Source organism: Strongylocentrotus purpuratus, unplaced genomic scaffold (genome assembly GCF_000002235.5).
Source record: "Strongylocentrotus purpuratus isolate Spur 01 unplaced genomic scaffold, Spur_5.0 spur5_scaffold_6, whole genome shotgun sequence".
In the NCBI taxonomy this organism is placed as follows: domain Eukaryota; kingdom Metazoa; phylum Echinodermata; class Echinoidea; order Camarodonta; family Strongylocentrotidae; genus Strongylocentrotus; species Strongylocentrotus purpuratus.
The window spans coordinates 11,240,007-11,247,577 of NW_022145612.1; the positions used below are offsets into that span (position 1 = coordinate 11,240,007).

Consider the following 7,571-nt stretch of genomic DNA (forward strand, 5'->3'; position numbering starts at 1 on the left):
ACGGCAGAGAGAGAATCGCTGATATCTTTGAGCGTATATGAAAACAGTATTGTTCTCGCCAGGCTCTCTGCGGTACGGCACTGATTGACATTTCTAGGATACTGCCATTACTATGACGGTTCTCTTTCAAGCAAATTTATCGACTCGAAGAAGTTCATTTCATTTCTAAAACTCGGGAGATATACACCTCTTATAAAGTATTTCGTAAAATTTCCATTTTACACCGGTTTAAAATTCATCAAAAATATGAATTCAACTTCGTGGTACGACCCATTGCCTTCGGCTTCCATGCCATCTCCCATGGCTGATGAGAGGAGTAGATTCATCTTGGATGTGGTGTGGACCATCTTGGCCGCCTTGGGTATGGTCGGAAACGTATTTGTCCTGGTCGTCATTGGGAGTGTCAAAGAGCTGCAAGGCGTTACCAATATTCTCATCGTAAACCAGTCCCTGATCGACCTACTGACATCTCTTCTTGTTTTCCTTTGGTGGGTACCTCCACTACCAATCAACGAAGACAACCACATCCGTGCCAAAATCATCTGCGTGACTTTCGACAAGAGGTACTTCTTCTGGGCATCTGTAACTGCGTCGACATTCAACCTGGTCTTCATCAGTCTGGAGCGTTACTATGCCGTCTTACATCCCTTCAAATACAAGAAGAATATCACAACCAAGAGGGGAGTGCAGATAGCTGTTCTACCCTGGGTAATAGGATACGTTTACAGCTGTATGCTTGGTTCTCGACTCGTCTCGTGGGCACAGTTTGTCAACCGAGGTTTCCAAAGTCTGTAAGGGTTGCTATTGGAGTGAACGTGTTTTTTGGTCAGTATCTTTTTCCTTTGGCTCTTATGCTGTTCGTCCATGCTCGAATCGCTGCGTCCATGCGGAGCAGAGTTGGACACGACCCGGAGCATTCTCTAGAAAACCGAAGGGATGGGAATGCGAGCAGTAGTGTGGTTGGTCGGCAGGCGCCTGCTCCGAATTACAGGGACCGAGCACGAAAAAACATCATCAAAAGTCTTTTTACTGTTACCCTCACCTTCGCTGTCTGCTGGACCCCGAAACAAATCATCTACCTGGTCTACAATTTGGGAGGCTACGTTAATTTATCAGGAGTGTTCTACAATATCACTGTTGTAATGGCATTTTGTAATATGTGCTGTAATCCTTTTATTTACACGTTCCAGTATCGAAAGTTTCAAAAAGGAGTCATGACATTGATTTCAAGAGGAGTGAATTTCGGTGGTGTGAACGAAGAGACCGGTTCAACCCACACAACCTGAGCTCTGAAAAAAGGCACATGCCCTAGCGAAAATTTATCCGTGGTCAATAACAATAACCAACTTCGAACTTGAAAACAGGCAAAACACACTATGTGTTAGGAGAAATGTGAAATATGAAATAAACCCAATCGAACTGAACTTCAATCCTAAATATACTAACCTCACACCCAAATCACAACTCTAATCCGATGTCCGGAATATCTAATATGTCTTTCGATTTTATTTCCGCATCTGTTCACGTTTTGTCGAATTAATATTTTCCTTGTTTGAGTCACCATTTTTCGTCTTTAAACAGGAGGTTGCTGGCCTTTCCAAAAAAAGCACAATGAGTTGAAAATATAACGTCATTTCGGAGTTTGATTTAAAGAAAAACCCTCATAGATGTACATTTAGTTCCAAAATCTAAACAAATATCATCTTCCTAAAGTAGGTTCTATACAATGATAACATAAATACATACAAAATGAAGAATACTAACAACTGGAATTGTAATGTATTTAAGTTTTATAGTCAGAATAAAAGCCGATTATCGGCTTCAAATCGAACACATTCGCACTACTGGTATAACGTCACTACGAGTCGATTTTTTTTCCGACTCCAAGAAAACTTGAAATCCATTGACATCTAAATTTTGATAACGATATGACTATTCCAATCATCGATAATTAAGATTTTAGAAATGTGAATGCTCATATCAAATACTATTGCAAATTCATCAAAATTCGGATTGTAGTCAGATCGTATAATGTGCGATGGAGTTTTACTGTTACATTAATTGCATTTCTAATCCCTGTGTGTGCGTGTGTGCGTGTGTGTGTAAAATAAAGACAAAACGTAACCATTTATAAGTTTAAATGTATTGTTTTGAATTTATTCTCGGTAATAACAAAGATAATCAAAGTATTATGTTTAATAGTTAAACATACGTATAGCAGCGTTTTCCATTGATAACAGGTATGTGACCGTACAAAGTATAATTTTGTAGCCTATGTGTACGTAAGATATCTGCCATTTTAAATTGCGGAATAAGAGGAGTAAGAATAAGAAAATATTATACAGCAGAGCAGGTCATAAACATTTCTCATGATTAATAACTCAAGTTTTTAGCCTTCATGTCTTTGAAAGAAAGCGTTGTTTTGTATTTGATAACTTATCTTTCATGAAGGATAGTAGTACCTATGTCTATACATATTGAAATGAAACATACCTATCATCTTTATTTTAAAGTAGAGATAAACCACCTGTCAGTCATAATTATGTTCGTAGAGTTACTTTTGTTAAGTCACCGTTTTAATCATTTAGGTGAAGCAGTGACTGGTACCTTGGTAAAAATCAGATATTGCAGAGAATATATAAGCATTGAACAAATTATTTTAAAGTATAAGCTGCGACATTTTTTTTTCATTGATGATGATGTATGTAATCTTTAAATTATCTGAGAAGGGGAGAACGACTGAGAGAGAATCGCTGATATCTTTGAGCGTACATGAAAACAGTATTGTTTTCGCCAGGCTCTCTGTGGTACGGCACTGATTGACATTTCTAGGATACTGTCATTACTATGACGGTTCTCTTTCAAGCAAATTTATCGACTCGAAGAAGTTCAATTTTAATTTCTAAAACTCGGTAGATGTACCTTTTATAAAGTATGTCGTAAAATTGCTGGTTTAAAATCCATCAAAAATATGAATTCAACTTCGTGGTACGACCCGTTGCCTTCGACACCATCTCCGAATGCTGAGAGGAGTAGATTCATCTTGGATGTGGTGTGGTCGGAAACGTATTTATCCTGGTCGTCATAAAAGCTGCAAGGCGTTCTCTCTTTTATCAGTCCTTCGAGCTTGAGCTCTCTTTTCCTTTCTCTTTCTGCTCGTATTTCGATTGTGATGCTGCTCCTATTCTACTTTCATATTCACAATTATATTCATACCTGAATTTATTCATGATGTGATTCAGAATGGTATTAAACATTTTTGTTATGTATAAGTCACTGTTTTCTCATGTTTTGTGCTGAAAGCCGGAGGACCGTACCAGGGGCGGTATTCTGAACCCTGTGTTATCTCTAATATTGTTGTATCTTTGAAGATAAGATAAAGTTGGTATTCTGAACATTGTTGTAACTTTTGTGTTATCTTTTGTTGTATCTTTTCTCTCATCTTATTGGCCGCGCCTGCGCTCATACTTTGGTGCGCTTGTAATTGTGCGTATTATTAATAAAGTGGCATTTAATTCTCATTTGCATATGCGCACGGGAGATAATGTCGAGATAATTGGTATTCTGAAAGTTGTTGTATCTTTTATCTTATCTTATCTTGTATGGTATTTACAACAATATTTACAACAGGTAGGGGGGTTGTTGTATCTTTCGTGGTGATATAATTGCGGCAATATTTTTGCCCAGAACCAACTTCGTGCCAATAGACGAGTTAGAAGAAGATTGTGTGTTGACCGGAAACATCACAGATGAGAACTTTCTAAGATATTACATGCTAGGATAGGACTATTTTAATGCTCTCACCTTAACCAATATAGTGAAAGCGTGATTTGTCTTCATGATCCACATTCAACAGCGCATAATGATGACGCGCGTAATAAGTGCTCAAATAACTAATTACGCCCAAGATTAGCATGCGCTAGGCGCATCTTCAGATATGGCATAAAGTATTCCTATTGGTTGATCTACTTATCATGCTTATATAAAATAGATTTTGATTGGTAGGGTCCATAAAAATGGGCGTGTCATCAATGGTCAAAGATAAGATAGAGGCGGTCCTTCAAGAGATAACACAGGGATAAAACAATGTTCAGAATACCAACTTACAACAATATTAGCGCTGTGTTATCTCTGGAAGATACAACAAAAGATAACACAAAACTTACAACAATGTTCAGAATACTGCTCATAGACTTTTTCTTTATAGAGTCTTGACGCCCTTCTGGCTTTCAGCACACGACACAATGTTTTTTGTCTTATGTTTTATATATTACATGTACACCAATGGAAAAAAAAATTCTGTATTATATTATGGACAATAAAATCTTGAATCTTGAATCTTGGGTTGCCGGCCTTTCCAAAAGAGCACATTAAGTTGAAAATTTTAAGTGATTTCTAAGTTGTTTAAAAAAAAAAAAAACCCCACATAGATGTACATGTAGTTCTATATACACATGTCCGCCTGTTTTTGGTAAATTTAAATCGTAATTACAGTATCACTACACTTTTCTGTTAGTGAGATGTGATTTTATTATGTTGAATAAGACAAATTTTGAAATTGCTATGTAAAATATGAGGGTGATTTATTATGAAATCACATTATGTAGTGCACATTTTGAGGAATATTGCGACCCTGTATATTAAAACAGGATAAATTCTTGATGATAATGTTTTTTGGGTTTTGTTTGCTATTCAAAATAGTTTCCCCTGCACTCTAAAAACTGATCAGTCGTTTCATCAAAAATGACTGTGAAAGAATACTCTTAAACGTTCTTTCAGAAAATTGGTCAAGTCTGTGAGTGAAGATATTTTTCGAGCGGTTGGCCCGTGCCACCGTAAATCTATACTAGGCTTGCGCCTGAAATTAGAACCATACTTTACCTAAATTTCTACAAAATAAACTCTTCGATCTAGTGGAAAAAACACTTTTATCAATAGCTAGTTAACCAGTTTTGTTGATTAATTTCTTCACCAAAATAACGCGAAACAATAGCACATTTCACATTCGTGTAAAACGTTTTATGCTTAATTAACAAATAACATCACCATATCGTTAGAAAGTAATTATGTTCAATTTATAGGACTTTCAAATAGGTGTTATTAAACGTAACGAAACAGTGACCAGGATTCAAGCATTAGTCATGATCATTTGGACATTGAACAATAAAACATAAACTCAGATTGTAATCACATAAAAGCAAAACTTGCCTTCTTCGTTTCCTTGTTTCTGCGTCCATGTTTTAACGTCATTTTGTGAACAGTATATACTTAGTTGAGCCAAGGATGGGCTCGGCAAAAACCGATGCAACCATGTTTGATCAACACGAATCACACGACCAAGAAAGATCGTGATGAAAAGTAAGCGAACCTTCATAATAATTTTGATTCTATTTTTATATATGATGAAGAGAATCTTTTAACCTTGGACGAATGAGAGGTAATGCTACATTTACACTATATTCCCAGATGCCAGCGGCCATCTTCATCTGGCGGCGGTGAACAGCGCGAAATGTTCAGGCTGCTCCTGCTCCTCTACTTGTGGTGGTGGTGCAGGACGGGGGGGGGGGGGGGGGGGGGGCTTCGTACGTCTTGGCTACTTCGGTAGCATAGCCAATTTCTTCAAAGCTTAGTCTTCTCTATTCGTATTGTATATGCAATCGTCGCCCCCCCCCCCGTAATTGACCCCGAAAATGAGAAAGTTGCGCCAAACAATATCTCGCTCAGGGGGGGGGGGGGGGGGGGGGGGGGGGGGGGCGGATTGTGTGCTTACTTACTAAAAAAAAAAAAAATTATTATTATTATTATTATTATTATTAGGCCCCCCCCCCCCCCCCCGTGGATCCGCGCCTGAATCATAATGCATTTCACGCTAGCCTACTGTTTGATTCCAAGTCTAATGTCAACAATTTATGATTAGCCGGTGCGTTCTGCAATAAAAATATTTAATATTTGTTTGATGTCATGTCTTGTTTACATTATAATGTGACCGTTGCGCTTAGAGACTTCTGACAAAGTAAGTGTTAGGCGCTATATAAGCACTTTAATTATTATTATTATTATTATTGAAACTTTTTACTGCCGTTCATGTTCTTTAACCACTTTTTATTCTTTTAGGAATGTGAAAATGTGAAAGTTATGTAAGTGTCGGATGAATTTGGATGAATATACACTACATGTGTATTTCACCTCGCAGTCAATCAGTGTAGTTTTCAAAATGTGTATTAATTTCTTATGAAGATGTACGACATAGGGCATTTGGGTTTAATGTCCTTCAAAAGCACATCATTTGCACACCCCGCAGGTACGGTTTTATGAAAGGTGTGTAAATGAAAGAAAAACACAATGAAAAAGATTATTTTATTTGTAATGTTTTTCTTTTAATGTATATAAAAAATACCTATTTCTTTAATGGTTTAAACAACAATATGTAAATAGCAAACCTGTTGGGCGAAGGGTAGCTAGGGTGAACCTACATGTGAACCCCTCAAATAAGTTTGGAAACCCAAGTTTGATGATTATAACTTTCTTGTTATGGTATAATCATCGCTATGTTTAGTATCATTATAGATTATGTTTATTCCTATCTAAAATGATCATACCCCATTTGATACGATTTTTCTGTTATGGAATGTGCATTACATCAAAATGAGGGGCAAGGTCAAGAGTGAAATGTTGCAAAATGCACTGCGCTTGTTTTGCTGTGTAGTAAACTGCATAACAATACCAGTGTCTACAAGTGCATTTTGCGGACTTTGCCCCTTATTCTGATGCACTGCTCATTCCATGGCTGAAAAATCATAACAAGTATGTTATCATTTCAAATAGAAATAAACATACTCTCTAATGGTAGTGAACAAAGGAACAGATATCCCTTGAGAAGAGAAAATAGAAGCAATCACATTTTAGTTTCTAAACTTTTTTGATTTTCAAAAATTTTTGAGGGGTTAAAATACTTTTAATTCCTACAAAATCAAACAAAACCGAATGAATGTCAACACTTCAAAAACAACAAAAGATTTAAGGCAAAATTATTTGTGCAGGCAAGACTGTATAGACTGAATGATGTCACTTGTACCGCTTCAACCTGTGTATGCGAGGTGGCCAGCACGATTTGGGTTACAGGTTGAAGGGGTGTACAACTGGATAATACTGACATACATTCAAGTATGCATCAAACATGTGCATTAAAGGCCATCCAGTGGCAGTTACATAAATCTTAACAAATGATACCACTATTCAGTGACCAGCACAAGTCTTTTTTTAGGCCAACAGATCGCCTTTAGATTAAAGGGTCTGATATTGCTGTCCATGGAGATCGAACTACACAATTAAACACTTTTAAATGCTCAGCCTTAATCACATATTTCCATTAGTGACTTATACAGGTCTGTGCCAGCAGATTAGTATTTTATAATGTCAAAGTTATCATTGTTTTGTACACTTTGTTCCAGATATATTTTGCAGGAGCAAACTAAATCAAGCCTTCCCTTCACCAAACACAAAACAAACAAGGTTTTCATAATATCTTAGAAACACATGGAAGCAATACGTGTAATGCAAACTGTCCAAAC

At 36.9% G+C, this 7,571-nt stretch overlaps 1 protein-coding gene across 1 annotated transcript; it reads left to right on the forward strand.

Annotated features, from left to right (window-relative positions):
- The first annotated feature begins 246 nt into the window (after window positions 1-246).
- LOC115919385 (cholecystokinin receptor-like) lies at window positions 247-795 on the forward strand. Its single transcript, XM_030973022.1, has one exon. The coding sequence runs from the start codon at window positions 247-249 to the stop codon at window positions 793-795; it is 549 nt and encodes a 182-aa protein (XP_030828882.1).
- Window positions 796-7,571: the final 6,776 nt, after the last annotated feature.